Below are 19,639 nucleotides of genomic sequence, written 5' to 3'. Positions count from 1 at the left end.
GGATGAAGTGCACTTGTAAGCGAAGTGCGGCCAGGAAGCCAAGCGCATATGGTCCTAGGAGAAACACACGCTCGAATTCGACGACGATGCCACGTGTTCGAGGGTCGATGCACCGTTGGTTTCGTTCTTTCGTACGTTCCTGTTCCGATGTCCCCACGATTCCCTCTGGGGATCTCCTTTCGTCAACGGTAGAAAAGAAAAAGCTAGCATTGGGTTAGGTTAAGCACGTCCTGCGTTCTCTATTGAGCGTAAACAATACGGTGAGAGCAGCGGTGATTTAAATAACCCTGGCATAACGAACCTTGAACATGCTTGTTTCGGTGGGAAGCGTTGAGTGTTGCGAAAGGTGCACTGGTTTCATGGTGTGGTAACACGCATTTTGAAAGCGTTTAATAATAATCTTCATGGGGCACATGGTTGAACATGTTATGTTGAATATATCAGATCTTTTCAAAGGTTTTTGCGTATTTCTGCGTAAATGAGTGTTAAAAATGACCTCACTGAATATTAAGCGTTATTATTGTAATATAACGGATAATTGAAAATTTAAATACCTTTATATTTTTATTCATAATACATATAAGTTTGTACAAAGTCCAAACGTATTAGAACAATTGTTTGATCTGTAGACTTCAGTTCATTGGAATGATTCTGTGTTACTGTTATGATGTATACGATCAGATCTATAAATCACTTTAATTCGAATGACTCCGGTTCTTGCTGCAGTTGTTCCTCGAAAGGATAAAGTACCACTTCCATCAAGTACATTGCTCTTTTTACTTCTAATGAATCATAAACAGGGTAGAGACTATTATTGTCGAAACTAAAGCGTACTTACCTCATGTTCACACCTGTGTGCACTTATGAGGACCAGTATGGCATTATTATTGGGTGAAGACGGATGGAAGAAAACATATGAAGTTCTTAAAATACATTCTTGTGTTTCACGCATTATTCGCTTGTCATTGTTATCAAAATTTTCTCTTAGCACAATACTTTTTCATAAAATATTCGAAATTGAAATAATCTCAAACGCAAAAGTGCAGTAAATTGCTATCTCTTATTTTAACAAATAATCTCTATTTTAAATTCTTTTTCTATTTGTTCTAAATTGTTCTAAATCTATTCGATTTACTCACAGCTTTACAAGTATATGAATAAAAATAGTTCAAATTGTGGATGAAAATAATTTAAGTTATCGTTTCATAAAAAAACGTGGTGCACGAACTTTCCGTTTCGAATCGTCGTTTTCCTTCACTTATTTATCCTAATTCTGTCGATTTCTCTGTTCTTATCAAAATGGGATAAAATTGTGAATTCTAAATTGAATTTAACTTTGATAACTAACGATTGAATGGGTGTTTTTACGATAAGCCAGGAAGGTTTTCGATCGCGCGCGGATGGTACGATATCGATTCGATGCCAGGGGAAGAAAAAACGAATGCACGATAGTTGGACGATTACTTTCGACCGAAATGCACAGACAAGTCGCCCTGCTTTGCCAATTTTTCGACGCGATTTTTCGCCAATGCCGCATTCTGCCGCCCGTCTGCCTATCCTCGTTCCGATTTATCGAATCGTTCCAAAGAGCGTGCGTTTACCCAGAAAGATGTCGTGAACGCGGCCTTACATCCCCATCTGTAAATATTAGGACATCTATGAGGTAAACTAAAATAACTGAAGAAAATAAATCTAGTCAGCGCAAAGAATCAACAGCAAATTATTGACCTTTTTAAGAATTATTACTTTATTTGAAATTGTAGATTGTAATTAAATCCTGTATGAACACAGGGTTCCGATCGATTAATCTCTTCGCTGACAATCTGGATCAATTGCCATGTTTTGTACGAGACTGGAATATGTTCTCATTTTTGGATGAAAATTATTTATGTTACTCTGTTGCGTGGAAAATTTGCTTTACGGGACAAACCTGGAACTATTTCGAATCGGAAGTTGTTGAAACTCCTTTGTTCTGCCAAATACGTCGACAGACTTTATAGTCGAGATATATCCTAATGCGAATATTAAAAACTGTGAACATCGAGAAACTTATGATATACATGCGCCGCAAACTATTGTCAGTTGGCGTTATGGGTGTTTTTGAAACTTTATGACTATTTATCGCAAGTGTGTATATCACAGGTGGATAAATTGCGATGTTTTAGTACAGGAAATTTTTGGATAAAATTATTCTTAGCCCTTCTAAAAAGACTTTTAAAATTCCAAAAACAAAATTCAGTATGAATTTTTTATTACACCATATGTAATACATTTTTCCAAGCTATTCATATTTTATCTATTTTTCAAAAGAAATATCAATATGTTAAAAGTCTTCGAACCACCTATTTAAATGAAAGAAAGTGTTCCACAAATTTTAATCTCACTTTTATCGATCACTAATTTTCTACTTCAAGAAGAACCACTCCAGAAGGAAAGAGAGAAAGAAAGCCAGGATCAATGATAGAAACTTACAAGCCATCCTCAACTGGGTTCGTAAACTGAAGCATGGATTCGCTCCGGAAAAAGAAAAAGTATAGCGCGCACAGTTTGTCCGATTTGAGTGACAATATGGATTTCACTTTGATTCGGGCTGGTTCACGCGAGATATCCTGACCGATAAGCGACGAAGGCCTCCGCAAAATGTTGCGCATTGCGTCTTACAACACGCAGTGCCAGCTATAGCTTCCGCCCGCTGGGGTGCATGCCACTCTCTCCCTCTCTCTGCAGTTTGCAGGTGGTCAACCTCGTGCTTGCCTTCTTTGTGCAGTGCTGAACTTCCATCTTCGTCTCGATCGAAGCTGATCCGACAAGGAGAAGCCACGCTGTTGGAATTTCTCTTCATTCTTTCCCTTTTTCTTCTTTTAGGAAGTGTGTAGTAGGGATGTTTGTATAGATGCTTGTTGGTTTATAATGGAAAATGTGGTGAACAGATTAGTTGACGATAGAAGTGAAGCAATTAAATGAATATATGAAAGCTGGATTTTTATATATTTGTCATTGTTACGTATATTTCGTATATTTTTGCACATTACAATTTTTCATACATTCAAACAAATCCGCAGTGTAGTCGTGGATATTTGTGTTATACAACACTTGACATTTCATTAGCATCGTAACAAGGTACGAATGTTATGATAAAATCTGAAATCAATTTGAAAATATACCTAGAAGTTATAAGATATCTCCAATCGAAATCCTTCAATTTCGAAGTCTGTAATAAAAACGTTTGTGTTTAACTCCTGTTTAGATATCTAACACGGCAGTGATACAGGAAAAGTGATCCACCCGAGGTCGAGTTCACTTTCAGTGAAAACTTCAACCCTTGTGGAGAGCACGCATATTTTTAGGGAGCAAGGAAAGCGTCTCTCGAACAGATCCGGTATATCCTCAACTTAGTAATATGCTGTTAGTAAAAGCAGATTATCCACGGGCTGCAGTCTTGCCCTTGTGCGTAAACGCATACCCTCTCTCTTACCGTATTTCGTGTGACAGCTGCGGTGCTTAAAATAGGGGTTCAGTAGTTCAGCAACGTACACCGTTGCTTTTGTACAGCCACGATAACACGAGCATGTGCTGGATAAATCGTGCAGCGATTGTCGTACTGAATAAACCTGATTTTTCCTTTCATAGAGCTCGTTGTATGCTGCTTCGGCGACAATGATGGACGAATCACCGGAAAATCTATTTCATTTGCATGCTTCGTTGATTACTGTTCTTCCGCTGTTGTTTGCTGAGAACTTATGCTGCGTTGAACTGATTGGAATTTTATATCAATAATAAAGATTAGTTTGTTTTTATAGAAAAAATTATAAGAGATATTGTATTATAATAATGATCTGTATTTTTGCAGATGTTAAAGATTTAGGCATTAGAATGTTAAATCAAAAGGAATGGGTATTTTAATTCAAAATATTTGAATAATATACCGCACTGTATATGTTTGAACAGTATAATTTTGGATAATAAATTATTAAATTATTTGAATATCGTGTTAAATTGATTATACGTGAAATTTGGCTCAAATTGGTGAAACAAAAGTCATGCACCTCCTTGTGGGGTGAGTAATTGATACGATCGATATAAGGAGTCATTAGTGACTGAGAATATTCATTGGTACATGAATAGTCTTTGGAACTATTCCATTGAAATAAAAAGAGAATTAAAAATTCAACAGTTCGAAGTAATATATATTTATGATGTATACGTTCGAATCACGTTATTTAAAACTTCCTTAAATTTTACAAAATACTGCTGTGAATTATTAAAATTACTTGACATCGTAGATATCGTGTATAAATTTTAATTTTGCGAATTCAGAACAGGATTAATTTCGTATTGATTTTCATTCGCATTTTAGTATTAGAAAAGAATGGCAATTAGTTTTATTCTACTTATTGATCGAATTCTGGTTGGTTACCGGTCAGCAAAACACGTTGCTATATAATTAACTATTTGCATACGTTTTGTAGATTAAAGGGTGAACTTTGATAGAAACTCCAACTTTACATTTTGGACCCAGCCAAATATTTTTATGCGCTTTTATACACCTTTTTGGTACGTTTTTAATAGTTTTAATAGTATTTTATCTAAAAAGAATAAGACAATTTTTAAGGTATTGAAGAAAAGAGATATGAAAATACATAAAGATACCGGTCGAGTTTGACACGGAATGCTTTGTGAACACGAAAATATGTAATATTTTCAACGTCTCAAAATATTTCTTAGAACTCGAGCAGCTTCTAGGTCGTTGAAAAATTTTCCGTTCTTTTCCCACAGTTTAATATCTTGAATATCGTTCACGTTGACGCGAACTTTTCAAATCGGAAATTCAAAAGAGGCTGCATAAAATGCGGGGCGAATACGGCAATTCTCAGATGTATTTGAATGAGTTTGCAGTATTCGGTCGTTCACATTATATAATTTAGTGTTAAAATTATGGAAAAGGATTGAATACTGAATGTAGAATATTACAAAACATCTAGCGTATTAAAAGCTTGATTTATACATACATATATCTTTTCATCTTGATAAAATAGAGATGAAGTAGATTTTTATAAAATTTGAAGATGTATGATAAATTGATTTTCTATTATTACTTGTACTATCCTTTTTGAAAACATACAAAGTAGCATGTATACAAGCCTCTGCTGATACAGATGCGCTTCCTAATTTCAAAATTTCCTAATTATACGGCGTTTAAGCTTTAAAGTTAGTTTTACTGACGACACCGCGATGCTATGCAAATGATTACATTGTCGCATTAATGCATGCTGTTATGCCATGTTACACGGTGTGGTAGTCAAGTACTGACATCCCGTCACGGAATAACTAAAAACAGAAAAGTAAAATGCTCCATTTTACATTTTTAATTCATTTTTATCATGTAGAAAATAACGCACATAGTAGTATTATAAAAATTACAATAATGATAAAAATTTATTTAAATTGATTAAAAGGATGAAAGGAAATTCCAGACTCACTATGCTACAGTGTATGCAGGACCCAAAAGCAGCATCCGTTGTGCTCCACTTATTAAAGCTCTTCGAGTATCCCTCTTTGAGATGCTATAAGGAGCACATATGAAGCTGCCGCTTCTTATTTCAGCCTGACCGCATTAATGTTCCGTTTTATTTCGGTGCGTTGAAGAAAATGAGGTAATCAGCTTTTCTCATTTTTCTCGCCATCTCACCAGAAAGAATACTTCGCTAAACTTGTACACTTACCGTTTGCGCACACATCGAGCTTCCTTTGAACAACAACCTGTTGTGCATTTACTCTCACGCGCAGTAAATTTCCTGGAATTTCAGAGATTCTATGTTAAAAATAAGAAATTCGGTTTAAGACGCTATTCCTTAAATTTTTTCAGTTTTTGAACCTAAATATTATTGATTACGCCACTCTCTTATGCTGTAAAGTCTGTAAACGAATTTATAGAGTCGGATTTATTAGTTAGTAGCGTTTATCACTAGAATGAATTACGATAAGCTCTATCTAATAACAATAATAAAAGTTATACGGAAACTTGTGAGACAGGGAGTATATTTCAACGTGATATCGATAAGACAGTTCTGTCGCGCATTCATAGATGTAGTGCAATTTTAAGTCAATGGAAAGTTTACTAGTTAAGTATTACATCGCGCGGCACTCCTAGACACTGATGGATTTCAAGAATAATGAATGGCGGTCCTTAAGCGCAGTGCTTATACTTCAAGACGAAGCTGTGCAATGCTCTATAAATCAAAGGGTGTGTCGTGTGTTTATCCATGGCAAATTAATTCTACATAGTTTGATTAGCGTTCTCTACCTTTATCTGGATACGGATCATAAGTTAGAGATAAGTTGGAGATAAGTTGCATAAGAAGATAATTTTCCGTAAGAAAATTATTATATTTATAGTTTTATACATACTTATATTTGTTGGAATAGATACTTTTTTCTTTATTTTAGATTTGAATTGCTGTATCCTTATTCCTAATTGCAATTGATTAAAAATAAAATTTTCTTTAAACTCGGAATCTATGAACTTTTCATAAAGAGCGTACTCCAGCTAACAAAATATTCCCATGGGAAGACACAAAGATGCCGTTCATGTATACGTATAATCGAGTAATAAAAAGCACGAGAATATTGTGTGTATTCTCTAATGGACGTGTATTTATCGTATCTGTAATTCATCGCTATCGTTTCAAGCTAACGCGACTGATTATATGGTCATGGAAATAGAAACTGTCAACCAAACACGACCGTCTAAAATGCTACTTGAAAGATAATAGCCCGTTATTTTTTTCCCCATTCTATATCATTTCTTTCAGCAAGACAAACCTCTCGAGCCGACCTTCAAGAAATTATTATCGAGTGTACCATCGATTATTGTGTCAACGATCATTCCAATTTATCGACTCAGAAACCGTCTCTCGTTACTCTTGCGTGGATCTTATTTAACGCGAAGATGGTTTCTTTCATCGCATTACGCTTTCAATCGTATTGTAAAAGGAAGATTTTTAAAATTATAGAATATTCGATTATAAAAAATATTTAAAACAGACAGAAAGTTTAAAGACAGTCGAATTCTAAAAATTTCGGAACACTAATTGTGCATTCTGGTACTAAAATTAATTTTGTTGTAAATTTCAAATGAAAGATTTTCTCATTTCAAATGCTTTCCTGCGTAATTTCTCTAATAAAGAATATTTTTTTCTCGCAGCTCGTTCAAGATTAAAAATGTTATCCTCTTGACGAGGAACTCCATACGCCAAAAAACACAATAACACATCGTCGTCGTAAAGTGTTCTTGCGTGTTTGTATGTACAGCTGAAAAGAAACGACTTTACTCGGAAATAATCGTTTCACAGGCTGTTCTAATTATACTCCATTAGCGTGTTAATGCTCGAATCAGTTTTTAATGAAACCTAACCATATTTGCAGCGTTAATGTCGTATGCTGTTATCTTTTCATCGACTCCAAGTGAAAGTTAGCAAATCCTTCTTAACCAAATGAATGGGTGACCAGGAAAATTTTCTCTACACTATACGCTCAAATAGATTGTAAGACTCATCGTGCATAATCTATAGTTTGAAATTCTATAATTTAATTAAAAAGTACGCAATAGTACTCTATAGTAATGGAATAAATGAATACAGGAACTATACTCGAAGTAAATAACTGCATGGATTCCAATGCAGTGCAAAGCAACCGAAAAGGGCTCATAAAATTATAGCTTATGGTGTATATATGCATTATGTTCGAGTCCCATGTAACAACGACTGAGTCATCAGGTTTAGACGTGCGTAGTTTACGGTGTACCAAAAGGATGAAGAGAAGAGTAAAGAATGCGAACAGCCGGATGCCGTAGAACCGAGTCACATGGACGTAAACCGACACGTGCACCCTCTTTTCTGACACGGTCCGATGATTTTTAAGATGGGGGCGAATACGGTGGACTTTCTCATCGGCTAACCGATGGATTCACCGCAACGCTCAACCCGTTTCGTTTGATATTTCTCTTTGTTTCGCCGTTAATTGTCTAAATATACGCTTTTTCTGTATTGTCTCGCAAACTTTGTTCCGTTCCTTGAAAGTTCCGTAAATTGGACGAAAACTTTCTTGAGACAAGGAAGAAGGTACTAGTAATAATATTGAAACGTACCTTTTTACAAAATCACTAGGATTTAAGGAATTAAAATCTAGCTTTTTTAACTTAACATTCAGAACTGCTTCAAAGAATTCCCTTCTTTTTACTGCTTCGGTTATGAAGCCTACTAATTCGTCGAGTATCTTAAAAACCATTTCTCGTACAGTTTATAACGAGTTTACGACCCTTTTCTCAATTTTTTCGATATCAAATTCGTACAAGGTATGAAATGTTATTTTAATACTCAATCTCACTTCCAGAAAAATCTATGAAAATGTCTAAAAGTATATCTACACGAAATGTTATATCGATTTAATCAATTTGTTCGTGAGTAACAGCGTAATTGAACTATATATTGAAATTCGCTCTTTCGATCTTTTTACAGAGACCCTCCAGGAACCGCGCTTCACCACTCAGCCTTCCAGCAGCGGCAATATTCTTAGTGAAAATCGGACAAAATTTCTGCAGTGTCAAGCGAGAGGTAAATAGGGAACGTAGCACGGATATTCGACGAGATTCGACCCGGAAGCGATGATTTCAAATGCATTAAGAACCTCTTCTCGTCTCGATTTTACCGCGATATTATATTATTTTAAAGATGAATCGATTAAGTTTTATAGAGTTCACTTAGTAAAACGTACTTTTCTCGTATTCCAAATTTTAATCATCAAATTGAAAATAAAAAATGTCTCGTTCTTACAATTAATAAATGTACAGTTTAATAAATTATTTTAGTCGATAAGTTTTGAGATATGAAACAATCATGCGATTATTCCGATTTATGGTTCATTTTCGAGATTTCTGGAGTTTTTTTTCTAATTCTGGAGAAATTCTGGAGAATTTCAGTTCTATGGAAACTGACAAATTTTCCTACGTGTTTTTAATATCCCATTGTTCTCATGAAATATCGAATAACAGCCGGATGAGACGGTGGCCAGATGAAGCCTTACAGTTGCACCGTAGTGCCGTAATATGATAGTATGACCCTGTACTAATAGTATTAGGTCGCTGTATGTTACATCTACTTCTTGACCAAACGAAGAATGCCTATAGTAGCCGCGAAAAATATTAACACCTTGAACTGTCATCATTCGTGACATTTAAACGTGAAGTAGATATAATTCGTGAAAACGAAAACTGAAATCGTGTAAATTTTAATAATTTGTTGAAAATACACAAATTTAGGATCATCACTGTAGTATATGTAATGTATCTAGTAAAATTTTGTCTTAATGAAACTTTCACTTTTAATGATTTATATCTTTTCTAAAAGATAGAGCTTCAATTATATAAATTGTCCTCTGACAAATTCAGGTAAATAAAGTACTATTCTCTGATACATTATTACGTTTACATTCTGTTCGCAGGAAATCCTCAGCCAAAATATAAGTGGTTCAAAGATGGGGTACCCCTCAGCAACGAGCTTACTTCGGAGCCTTATTTTCGAATACAAAGTACACGTAGAGAAGACGCAGGAGTTTATCACTGTGTCGCCACGAACGACGTAGGATCTATATTTAGTGAAAGAATTACATTTGCGGTAGCCTGTACGTATATAATTAAACACGACAGTTTCACATTTTTCTAATTATCCTAATTAATCCTAATCAAGAATCGAACACGTTTCAGTTGCTTTCACTTTCATTTATTTCGATCTACCATAACAAAACTAAAAACAGGAAACGAATTAAATGAAAAGCATGCTATTTCAAAGTCGAGCTATATACTACAGCCAATTATAAATTAAACACAGCGAGTTTTATTGAGCACAGCAACATTCGATCCATTTGCGTTCTCCTCTTTATCACGCTCTAGGACACGATGCTCTGATTATCACGAGCAACGTACATATTTTGTCGCAGTTAATGCATCCAGCGCGATGAAAGTAACACCGTAATATTATCCTGTCCAGATATGGGGGTGTTCGAGGATCTCACAGAGAGGATGGTGAGCGTGAAATCGGGCAGCGCGGCTGTTTTAACGCTGCCACCGATAGAAAGCCATCCTGCACCTGACGTTACATGGTTCACGTCCGACGGCTCGTTATACGGCATAAAATATGCGTCTGTTCATCACACGTTGCTTATCCTGAACGCTTCTGAGAGCGATCAAGGCCTGTACAGGTTCGTATTAAAGTAACTGGTCCAGGGAGTTACCTTGTGTAGTTATCAGAGAATGGATGAAGTACCTGTGAAACTTTATTGGACGATAGCTATATAAGCTGTGGATCTAAAAGTTTATATATTCTTTTATATATCTACAGTGAAATTTTTCAACTTAAGGGAATTTTCGTATAAAGGAATAGAGGAACTTATTTTTCGTTACATGTAATTTTCTTATAACTAGAGAAACTAAAGGAAATGTTCCCTTTCGCACTTTTATATGTTAAACAGGGCCAGAGCCATTAACACGCAATTGGGAAAAGAGGAGAATAGTCCGTTTTTCAAGTTGCAAGTTACGGGAGATGCCAACGCTGAGGTGGCACCTAGTATCATAGTGAAACCGCAGGACACTCAGATCATCAAGGACCAGGACGTTACCTACATACATTGCATAGCCAATGCTAGGTAATTCGTGAATTTTACAGAAGAAAGGATACAAATTAGTCATATAATAAAATAATAATGCTCTTGCAACCTCCATTCTACAAAATCTGAATATTTGCAATAATACAAAATAAACCTTTGAAAAAGTAAGACTTTATACCTTTTTCCCTTCCTTAAAGAGAATGGGTTACACTTTGAAAGTTTGATAAACTGGCTCGTAATCACTCTACATGAAACTGTTCTGTGAGAGAAATGTTTCAAATGGGTAATTTTAGATCTCTTCATGAGTTACGAACTTTATGGACGAAAGACGGGATCCCCATCGAGAACTCGAGGATATCATATAGTTTTAACGACTCGTGGAATAGAACTTTGGCGTTAATATCGGCAAACATAACTTACACCGGCGTATACTCGTGCCATGTGGACTTAAGAAGCGGTGGATATCCAACAGTGAACGCGAGCGCGAATGTTGTCGTATATGGTAAGACGGATTCAACAATTGGAGATTCGTAACCTTTAAACTTTCCATATATGCGTTATTCTTATGTTATAATATTTTAGAAAAACCAACTTTTATAACGGAGTTGAAACGAGAGACTCTTAGTGATTATGGATCAACTGTAACGTTACCATGCGATGCTGTCGGTGTACCTCCTCCTAAAATCACTTGGTTTCGAAATGCAGAGCCTGTTGATCATCTTCTTGGATTTAGGTATGATTTTTAGAAAAACTGTTAAATTTTCAATCAGTAAAAAAATTCATTAATTGCTACCTAAAGTATGTATTTTAACTGAAATCATCTATCAAATTCAAAATTCTCTTATCTTCCTATTTCTATATTCTTCTGCACTTTTATGTATAGGTACGCACTGGAAGAAGATGGCTCCTTAACAATTAAAAAATTAACCATGGATGACTCAGGAATGTTCCAATGTCTTGCATCCAACGACGCTGGCGAAGCATCCAGTTACACCTGGTTAAAAGCAAAAAGTTAGTACATTACACGTTAGAGTTACATGAAATCATTAAATATATTATTATTAATTTTTTGTTTTATTTTATTAGTCAAACGATGTTTCTTTATATTTATAATAAATGACGTATTTTTTATGGGGCAGAAGGATTAGAAAGCAGACTGAAAAACAGAGTTGTCCGCTGGGCAGCTGGCTACAATGTAGTCAGAGTTCGCCAATCTGATCGCCGTTTTAAGTTCTCTCAATATCCAGACAGTAAGATTCTAACGACAAGTCGCCACGAAATTATCCACCTCCTTTTTGAAATTACCCCGGGCACATGCTTGAAGAATGCATATCACACCACAATGTTTGCTTTTACCAGCTGTATCCGTGTTTTTTTCTGGTAGTTATAGTGAATACATCTGCAAAGCACGATAGTTTTTTTGTGTGTAAAACACATTGGCTCTTTGAAAAATTATAGAAAATGCTCAACATGTTCAAAGAACGCAATAATAAATATGATGTGATGTTATTACACAACATACAATATACAGTGTTATTAACACTATTACAAACAAAAAGTATTTTTCAATTATATTTATATTTGGGACAAAATTAATATACTTTTATCAGTATCAGAAAACGTAGACGAATTGTTTTAAGTATTTGCACGTATCTTCGTCACAGTAAACGGACAAAATATATCGTGAATAGCACGTTTCTAGATTAGGAAGATAATCGTAGGGAAAAATTTTTGAATATTAGCTATTTCTGTAGTTGTGCCATAGAGTATACGTAATTTAATTTTTAGTGAAAATAAAGTTTCGGTAATAGAGAATTACTATTAATTGAAGTCAGGTATTGGTAAATTCAGCGTTTTCCATTATATATACGAATGAACGCTATTAAATTCTTTCCAATGCTTTTTTGATTCATTTTTTACTATTATTCATAAAATGTCAATAGATGGTATACTGGAAAACACTGAAATGGGGAAAATTTACTTTTGTGATCGATTGTTCCTGCCTTTTTTTTTGCGTGCATGTAATCAATTCTTTCTGGTCACAAGCAAAACATTAATAAATTCAAATTATTGTTTTCAGCATCTGGACCAATCATGGAGAATGGTCCACAAAACCAAACTATATTAGATGGAAAGGATGCAACTTTAACATGTAATGCTGTAGCAGCTCCGATACCTAACACTACATGGATTTATAATGGTAAATTATTAATCACTAATTCATACAGGCAACTAATACCATAACACTGATATACACATTGATTCACTAATAGATACAATTCCTGTGGAAATCGCCGGAAGAGTACAAGTCTTAGATAACGGAGATCTTTTAATAGCTGCGGTAAAACCAAACGACGCCGGAAAATACACGTGTATTCGAGCTAATGAAGCTGGTTCTGTAAATGGTTCAGCGTATCTTACTGTTTTAGGTAAAATATGATTAAATAATTTTAGAATACTAAGAAATCACCTGTTTCTGACCAGAATTTAATTCATTTCAGTTCGAACACAAATTATTCAGCCACCTGTGGATACCTCTGTACTTCTCGGCTACACCGCGGAATTACAATGCAAGGTCTCCAACGATCCAAGTGTTTTGTACGATATAGCATGGTTTCATAATTCACAGTAGGTGCATTTCTACATTAATGATATTAATGATAATAAAAATGGTTACAGCATATTTGTTGCTTTTGCAGAGTAATAAATACACAAGCCAGTCAAAGAGTAAAAATGCGAAATGATGGTACATTGGAAATAGCAGCCGTTCGTGCGTCTGACGTGGGTGAATATATGTGTTCTGTGGTTTCTCCAGGAGGAAATGAGACTCGATCTGCTCGTCTTAGTGTAATCGAATTACCGTTCGCACCAATAAACGTAATGGCTAGTCGAGTCGAGCGAATTTCACCTCGCACCATAAACGTTAGTTGGGTTCCTGGCTTTGATGGAAACAGTCCAACAAAAAAGTTTATCGTTCAAAGGCGGGAGGTTTCTGATCTTGGTAGTTAAACATAAATTGATCTTTAATAAAAAATTTAATCTGTCTATACATGTCTACTTATATACGTATATATTTCCGATTTACTTTATATAGGACCGATACCTGATTCTGCGTTAAATTGGATCACGGAGTGTAATAATGTTTCGGCACAAAATCGTTGGGTACTATTGAACAATCTAAAAGCTGCTGCTGCATATCAGTTTCGAGTGACTGCAGAAAATAGTGTTGGCGAAGGACCTCCTTCGGATCCCAGTAATGTAGTAGTTCTTCCTCAAGAGCGTAAGTAATAGTTACAAGCCTGCAAATCTTAATAATTTCCCAAACTTTCATTAATATTTGTGAATTTTACTGTAGCTCCGAGTGGACCACCGGTAGGATTCGTTGGTTCCGCTCGATCATCCTCAGAAATAATCACGCAGTGGCAGCTTCCATTAGAAGAATATCGAAACGGTCATATTTTAGGATACGTATTAAGATATAGACTATACGGCTACAACGACAATCCATGGACAATACAGAATATTACTAACGAAGCACAAAGAAATTATCTTATTACCGACCTAATTACTTGGAAGGATTATATCGTACAGATAGCAGCGTATAATGATAAAGGGGTTGGAGTATTTACGGAAGGTTTGAAGATTAAAACCAAGGAAGGAGTACCTGAAGCACCACCCACAAACGTAAAGGTAACAGCTATTAATTCAACATCGATAAAAGTGTGGTGGAAACCTCCCAATCCGCAAAAGATTAATGGAATAAATCAAGGTTATAAATTACAAGCCTGGATCGGGCATAATTTTACAGAAGCGAGCGAATACAAGTCGATGACCGTACCACCTAGCTTATTCGATCCTCTTGCAGAGCAAAGTGCAATTATGACAGGTTTAAAGAAATACACCTTATACAATATAACTGTATTATGCTTCACTGATCCAGGTGATGGTGAAAAAAGTTCTCCCGTTCAAATTCGTACACGCGAAGATATACCTGAAGAAGTAGAAAATCTACAATTTGAGAACATAAGTGATCGTTCACTCACCGTTAAATGGAACGCTCCACAGGAAGTTAATGGAGTTCTCATCCAATACCAATTAAAATATATGATCAAAGATGTACCAGATTCTCTACGAGTAGAAAACTTCACGTCAGACACTCTTTCAGCCAAAATCGAACATTTACAAGCAATGACTCATTATAAATTTGAAGTTGTTGCTTGGACTTCAATAGGTCCTGGAAAACCAGCAGTAGCTGTTATTCAATCAGGCGTTGAGCCTGTTCTTCCTGAACCACCAACTAAATTAGCACTGTCTAATATAGATGCATTCTCTGTTGTTCTTCAATTTACTCCAGGCTTTGACGGCAATTCGTCCATAATAAAGTGGACAGTACAAGCACAAACCACTCGAAACACAACATGGTACAATATTTACGAAGTTTCAGATCCTGATGCTAGTACAATCACTGTAGGTGGTCTAATTCCATTTATGCAGTATAAATTACGATTAATAGCTAACAACGTTGTCGGTGCTTCCCAACCTTCCGAACCAACAAAAGAATTTCAAACGATTCAAGCACCACCGTCACATCCTCCTAGGAATGTTACGGTTCGTGCAATGAGCGCCACGGAATTGCGTGTTAGATGGATTCCATTACAACAGATTGAATGGTACGGAAATCCAAGGGGATATAATGTTACTTATACTGAAGTTCGAACGAACAAGTCAAAGAGCATAACTATAGAAGACCATACAGCGAATTCGTATATTTTAGAGAACATGGAAGAATATGCTCTCTATAAAATTGTAATGCAAGCGCTTAATGACGTTGGATCATCGACAATAAGCCCGAAAGCTGTTGAAAGAACTCGCGAATCAGTTCCTTCGATGGGTCCTATTAATGTAGAAGCCAATGCAACGTCTTCCACGACTATATTAGTTAGATGGGGTGATGTTCCCATAGAACATCAGAATGGACAAATAGAAGGATTTAAAGTTTACTACGGTGCAAATGCTAGATCAGCATTCCAGTATAAAAACATTCCTAGTAATACAACATTTACAACAACATTAACAGAACTTCGAAAATTTGTCCAGTATCACATACAAGTTCTAGCTTATACGCGTCTTGGCGATGGCACTTTAAGCACTCCGCCAGTTAGAGTACAAACATTTGAAGATGCTCCTGGACCTCCATCGAATGTATCGTTCCCTGATGTAAGCTTTACCACTGCTCGGATTATTTGGGATACTCCAGAAGATCCGAACGGAGAGATTCTCGCCTATAAAGTTATGTTTCATCTAAATAATAGTCAGGATCATCAATTTTCGAAGGAGTTTCCTGCATCAGATAGAACTTTTAGAGCAACTGGACTAGAGCCAGAGAAGTATTACATGTTCTCGGTAACAGCACAAACGAGATTAGGATGGGGAAAAACAGCATACGCTCTCGTTTTTACTACAAATAATAGAGAACGTCCGCAATCGCCATCGATGCCACAAATTAGCAGATCGCAAATACAAAGTAGACAGATAACATTTAATTGGACACCTGGCCGTGATGGGTTTGCACCATTAAGGTAAATTTTTCACTACATCTAATGTATAATTTTTTATATTATGTAAAATTAATATGTATAATGCTTTTTTATAGATATTATACGGTACAACAATCAGAAAATTCAGGACCATTTCAAACGATTCCTGAAAGAGTAGAACCAACATTAACATCTTATACAGCAAATGATTTAAAACCATTTACATTCTATCAATTCCGAATACAAGCAACTAACGATATAGGTCCTTCAACTTGGAGTACAGAATCTGTTCAAGTTCAAACTCTACCAGCAGGTACATAAAATTCACTTTTCATTTGTCCTAAATTTATTTCGTTAAGATACATAATTTTTATCATAATATGAATTTATAGCACCTTCTCGGGGAGTTACCGGATTGAAAGTAGTTCCAATAACGACATCTAGTATAGAAGTTCATTGGAACGCAATAGATGAAGTATATTGGAGCGGCGATCATGAAACAGGTGGTTATCGCGTCGTTTATCAACCAGTTTCTGATTTCCCCACAGCCCTTCAAGATACTCCTAAAGAAGAAGTTTTAGGAATAAAAGTAATGATTGTAATTATAATTATAGAACACTGTAATAGATTGTAAATGATAAGTTGTATTAATCTTTTCTTAACTTTTGCAGGCTACGAAGATTGTTTTAAGCGACTTGACAGAAGATAGGTATTACGAAGTAATAGTGTTACCCTTCAATTCTGAAGGCGAAGGTCCATCAAGCCCTCCAGTGACTGTATATGTAGGAGAAGCAGTTCCTACAGGAGAACCACAACATCTAAAAGCAGAACCAATTTCTTCTACAGAAGTACATCTGCGTTGGAAACCACCCCAAGCCAATATGCAAAATGGAGATTTATTAGGATATAAAGTAAAATTATCATTTGCATATAGAATTTATTTTTTAATCTAATTGTTTAAGCAATATTTATTATTTATATTTCCTATTTTAGATTTTCTATTTAGTTACTGATTCTCCTCAAGATTTGGAAAACAAACAGGAAGAAGAAATAGAAGTTGTACCAGCATCATACTTAACACATAGCTTAGTGTTTTTAGATAAATATACAGAATATCGCATTCAAGTATTGGCTTTCAACCCTGCCGGTGATGGTCCTCGAACCCCATCTATCACTGTCAGAACTAAACAGGTACATAAGTTCAACAATAATTAAACTGATATCGTAATTGCTTCTCTTCTCTTTTTCCTTTTTAAATATATTCAATTGATTTATAGGATATACCTGGACCACCACACAATTTACAATTCTCAGAAATTACAATGACTAGTCTCCGCGTCTCTTGGGAAGCACCAAAACTACGAAATGGTGAAATAGTCGGCTACATTGTTACATATGAAACTGCAGAACAAAATGATCGTATGTTTTTTAGTATAAAAGTTATTCCAAATATTTAATATACGAACAAACAATTGCTTAGATACGTAACATTTTATATTATTGTAGGTTTTAGTAAGCAAGTTAAACAAAAGGTAACGGAAACAAGTCTACTAATTCAACCTTTAGAAGAAGAAGAAACGTATACTTTTATGGTTAGAGCGCAAACCATTGATTTTGGTCCGCCTATATCTGGAAATGTTACAACAGGTCCACAAGAAGGTTCACCAATGGCACCTAGCAATCTTGCTGTTACAAAAACAGTGTCTAGTGTTGAATTACAGTGGACTAATGGTGCTTCTGGAAAAGGACCCATTCTAGGATACTACATCGAAACGCGCCGGAAAGGTAAATAACATGAACTATTTTAACATTTATAAAATCCCTCAAATATTAAAACGGAGATTGCAGAATTGATAAAAAAAATGAAAAATATTTCTAAAGGTATATATTTATACATGTGAAAGATAAAACTGAATAGTAGAGTTACTTTGATTATTTTATTTTCACATATTTAAACATAAATTATCTATTTATAAAATTCCAGATTATATTATTTGTATTACTAATATTGCCTTTTTTATAATCATATAGCAATGGAAGAGTGGCAGCATTGTAAGTGTCAATGCACGTAAATATATTGAACGTCGAGTATTATATTAGATGATCTCAACAGTTAAATATGATTTTTGTTAGCGTTAAAATATAGCTTCCTGTTTGTTATTAATCTGTGATTTGTTTAGTGATATTTGTACTGTTGATTGCATGATAATGTCACAGCATGACATTTTCCATGAGTTCAGTTAGAAATTTATCAAACATCTTAACTTCGAATGCTGCTATAATTTACAGTAACAAATGAATAGCTAAAGTTTGACATGTTAGATGATGGTGTATTCCTACAGTTTTAATTTTTCAGTTTTTACATCTAATACTTCATTAATTCCCTTAAAACATGTAATGTATAACACACAACATAACTATATAAGTTTTCAGTCATCATTACTTTCTTAAAAGCTATGAAAGCAACCAGATATATCATTCTTTCCTGTAGCACATAATTTTATGAAAACCTGCAGAAGTTCAATTGCATTTATGATCTCATTATCAAAGCCAAATAAATTTTATTATTATATTTGTAATTATAGATGACAGTCGTTGGCAGACAATCGTACGTAGTAGTAATGGACCATTGACAGAATATTCTGTATCTTATCAAAATTTACTTCCATCTACATCGTATTTATTCAGAGTAATATCATATAATCGTTATGGAATTAGTTATCCAGCATATTCCACAGAAACGGTAAATAGGATTGCTGTATATAAATTTTCATAAATATTTCTAAGCATTAAATACTAATGATAATTTCCTGTTTTTTTTAGATTTTAACTCCATCAAAGCTATACCTTGAATATGCATACCTACAACATAAACCATTTTACAGACAAACTTGGTTTATGGTTACTTTAGCTGCTGCATCAATTATAATTATTATAATGGTCATAGCAGTGCTATGCGTGAAAAGTAAAAGCTATAAATACAAACGTAAGTTGTAATAAATACATTCTAATACAAAGTATATGAGTTTATAATAATCAAGTAATTGTTCCAGAAGAAGCACAAAAGACACTTGAAGAGTCTATGGCAATGGATACTGATGATAGACAAGAGTCTGATTTAGAGCTTTATAGATCAAGACAAGGAGGTGGTGGTGCTATGAATATGGCTAATGCTTGTGGTACATTAGGTAAAAGAAACACTTTAGCAAGAAAATCTATGCATCCTCCTCCTCCTACAATGTTGGGAAAGTCACCTCCTAGACCATCACCAGCCTCTGTTGCTTATCATAGCGACGAAGAAAGTCTGAAAGGATATGATGAAAACCCTGACGATAGCAGCGTTACGGAAAAACCTTCCGAAATTAGTTCAACAGATTCACAGGTAACATTCCTTAAATATATGTATAAAACATATGCATTATACATAACGTATTTTATGTTAT

At 35.0% G+C, this 19,639-nt stretch overlaps 1 protein-coding gene and 1 long non-coding RNA gene across 6 annotated transcripts in view; one reads left to right on the top strand and one right to left on the bottom strand.

Annotated features, from left to right (window-relative positions):
* The window catches only part of LOC100745179 (protein sidekick), a 44,001-nt gene that overhangs the window by 22,661 nt on the left and 1,701 nt on the right, over window positions 1-19,639 (top strand). The window contains exons 2-25 of one of the 5 annotated variants that reach the window (XM_033322152.1): window positions 8,517-8,612; window positions 9,499-9,678; window positions 10,044-10,254; window positions 10,525-10,698; window positions 10,953-11,161; window positions 11,242-11,392; window positions 11,543-11,670; window positions 11,802-11,909; window positions 12,740-12,859; window positions 12,933-13,088; window positions 13,161-13,287; window positions 13,359-13,660; window positions 13,754-13,939; window positions 14,015-16,238; window positions 16,313-16,509; window positions 16,589-16,785; window positions 16,868-17,107; window positions 17,190-17,387; window positions 17,474-17,615; window positions 17,703-17,981; window positions 18,228-18,248; window positions 18,782-18,939; window positions 19,020-19,182; window positions 19,250-19,578. In XM_033322152.1, coding sequence (XP_033178043.1) covers window positions 8,517-8,612; window positions 9,499-9,678; window positions 10,044-10,254; window positions 10,525-10,698; window positions 10,953-11,161; window positions 11,242-11,392; window positions 11,543-11,670; window positions 11,802-11,909; window positions 12,740-12,859; window positions 12,933-13,088; window positions 13,161-13,287; window positions 13,359-13,660; window positions 13,754-13,939; window positions 14,015-16,238; window positions 16,313-16,509; window positions 16,589-16,785; window positions 16,868-17,107; window positions 17,190-17,387; window positions 17,474-17,615; window positions 17,703-17,981; window positions 18,228-18,248; window positions 18,782-18,939; window positions 19,020-19,182; window positions 19,250-19,578 — 6,296 coding nt within the window. Of the gene's footprint in view, window positions 1-8,516; window positions 8,613-9,498; window positions 9,679-10,043; window positions 10,255-10,524; window positions 10,699-10,952; window positions 11,162-11,241; window positions 11,393-11,542; window positions 11,671-11,798; window positions 11,910-12,739; window positions 12,860-12,932; window positions 13,089-13,160; window positions 13,288-13,358; window positions 13,661-13,753; window positions 13,940-14,014; window positions 16,239-16,312; window positions 16,510-16,588; window positions 16,786-16,867; window positions 17,108-17,189; window positions 17,388-17,473; window positions 17,616-17,702; window positions 17,982-18,227; window positions 18,249-18,781; window positions 18,940-19,019; window positions 19,183-19,249; window positions 19,579-19,639 lie in introns of all 5 variants that reach the window. The other 4 variants (XM_012388654.3, XM_012388657.3, XM_012388656.3 and 1 more) reach the window with 4 other exon arrangements.
* LOC117151975 lies at window positions 662-2,974 on the bottom strand. Its single transcript, XR_004462167.1, has 3 exons — window positions 2,473-2,974; window positions 1,747-1,936; window positions 662-1,638 (listed from the first exon to the last, which is right to left on the bottom strand). It is a non-coding gene; the product is annotated as an uncharacterized LOC117151975 (long non-coding RNA).

Source organism: Bombus impatiens, unplaced genomic scaffold, assembly GCF_000188095.3.
Source record: "Bombus impatiens unplaced genomic scaffold, BIMP_2.2 scf_0565, whole genome shotgun sequence".
Taxonomy (NCBI): domain Eukaryota; kingdom Metazoa; phylum Arthropoda; class Insecta; order Hymenoptera; family Apidae; genus Bombus; species Bombus impatiens.
The sequence above is the reverse complement of the archived record's forward strand: the minus strand, read 5'-3'. Positions and strand labels throughout refer to the sequence as shown.